Source organism: Cynoglossus semilaevis, chromosome 14 (genome assembly GCF_000523025.1).
Source record: "Cynoglossus semilaevis isolate Cse_v1.0 chromosome 14, Cse_v1.0, whole genome shotgun sequence".
In the NCBI taxonomy this organism is placed as follows: Eukaryota; Metazoa; Chordata; class Actinopteri; order Pleuronectiformes; family Cynoglossidae; genus Cynoglossus; species Cynoglossus semilaevis.
The window spans coordinates 12,896,631-12,898,162 of record NC_024320.1 but is presented as its reverse complement, the minus strand read 5'-3'; the positions used below and the strand labels follow the sequence as shown (position 1 = coordinate 12,898,162).

General features: G+C 41.9%; 1 protein-coding gene across 1 annotated transcript in view; it reads left to right on the top strand.

Moving 5' to 3' along the window:
- pspc1 (paraspeckle component 1) overlaps nucleotides 1–1,532 on the top strand; it is a 3,914-nt gene continuing 2,382 nt past the window's right edge. The window contains 4 exon segments of the mRNA XM_025062040.1: nucleotides 1–366; nucleotides 873–1,022; nucleotides 1,099–1,250; nucleotides 1,372–1,500. Coding sequence (XP_024917808.1) covers nucleotides 1–366; nucleotides 873–1,022; nucleotides 1,099–1,250; nucleotides 1,372–1,500 — 797 coding nt within the window.

The window sequence follows — 1,532 nt, the reverse complement described above, 5'->3', positions numbered from 1 at the left end:
ATGTCTAACAGAAGCACGCCCAACAGCAGCTCTCCTCAGCCGACAAAGCACAATTCCGACTCTCCAGTCGCAGAGCAGTTGCATGGGAACAAAGACAGCCCAGCGCCGTCGCAGGAGGCGTCCCCCGCCGCCGAAGAGGACGATGGAGCCGGCGAAATTAAAGAAGAAGCTCCAGAGAAAATGACTCTGGATATCTCGAATATTCGGCGACCCGGAGAAAAGACGTACACGCAGCGGTGTCGGCTCTTCGTCGGGGGACTCACGGGCGATATCTCCGAGGAGGAATTCACCAATATGTTTACAAAATATGGGCAGGTTAACGAGGTGTTTGTAAACAGAGAGCGGGGCTTCGGCTTCGTCCGCCTGGTAAGACAAACTTTCGGCCTAATTCTTTATTGCCGCCATATTGTCAGTAACTCTCGTGTAATTTTAGTTCTGACTTTTTGTATTTTCTATTGTGAAAACGACCAAAACATTAATACCAGGAGTTAGCTGCTTATAGCATGAGCTGTCATGCGCACAAATGAGATGTTGTTATACGTAGCAGGCGTATTCGTTTACGCATTTACGTAAGTTGTCATAGGTCAACCTGTCTGCCATATTGGGCCGGGCAGAACGCCATCGTTTCAAGAATTGAAGAGATTTTGGTGTTTAAAAAATTAAATTGTTTTAAAATTAATTAAAAAAAAGTTAAATGTTAAAATTAAAAAGTTAATTTTAATGATAGCTCTTTTTCAAACATTTCACAAGTTTGTTAAATATTTTTATATTGAAATATTAACCTTTTTATTTATTATTTATGTTTCTCGTGTTACAAGTCAATTGGACCTCACTATTAAATTCATTGCGATTATCATTTCTTTTCTCCCCAGGAAACACGAACACTTGCAGAAATCGCTAAAGCAGAGTTAGATGGTATGATATTGAATAACCGACCGATTAGGATTCGTTTTGCAGCCCATGGTGCCTCCCTTATGGTCCGAAACCTGCTCCCTGTAGTGACCAATGAGCTGCTGGAACAGGTGCAGTATGGAGAATCTCATTTCTGTCCAATGTTGATATTTTGTTGATGATGAATAAAAAATCTGGTGTTTTCAGGCATTTTCTCAATTTGGTCCAGTGGAGCGAGCCGTGGTAATCACAGATGATCGAGGACGTACCACAGGGAAAGGCATTGTGGAGTTTGCTAATAAAGCAGGAGCGAGGAAAGCTCTAGAACGCTGTAGTGAGGGAGCACTGCTGCTTACCACGTAAGGACACACAGACTGCTGAGATTCACTGAAATAAATTAAACTTTGGCCAGTCAAATCTAGTAAAATCATCTTCAGTTATTAAATCCTTCCCTTAAAAAACTTTTCTCTCCGTGTCCAGTACACCATGTCCAGCTATTGTGGAGCCTTCTGACCACTATGACGATGAAGATGGATTTCCAGAGAAAATGCTGCAAAAAAACCCCAAGTATCACAAGTAGGAAGAGAAAAGTGTCCTGTGGTTTGGTCCCAAATAGAAAAGACACTAACATTTCTCTTTCA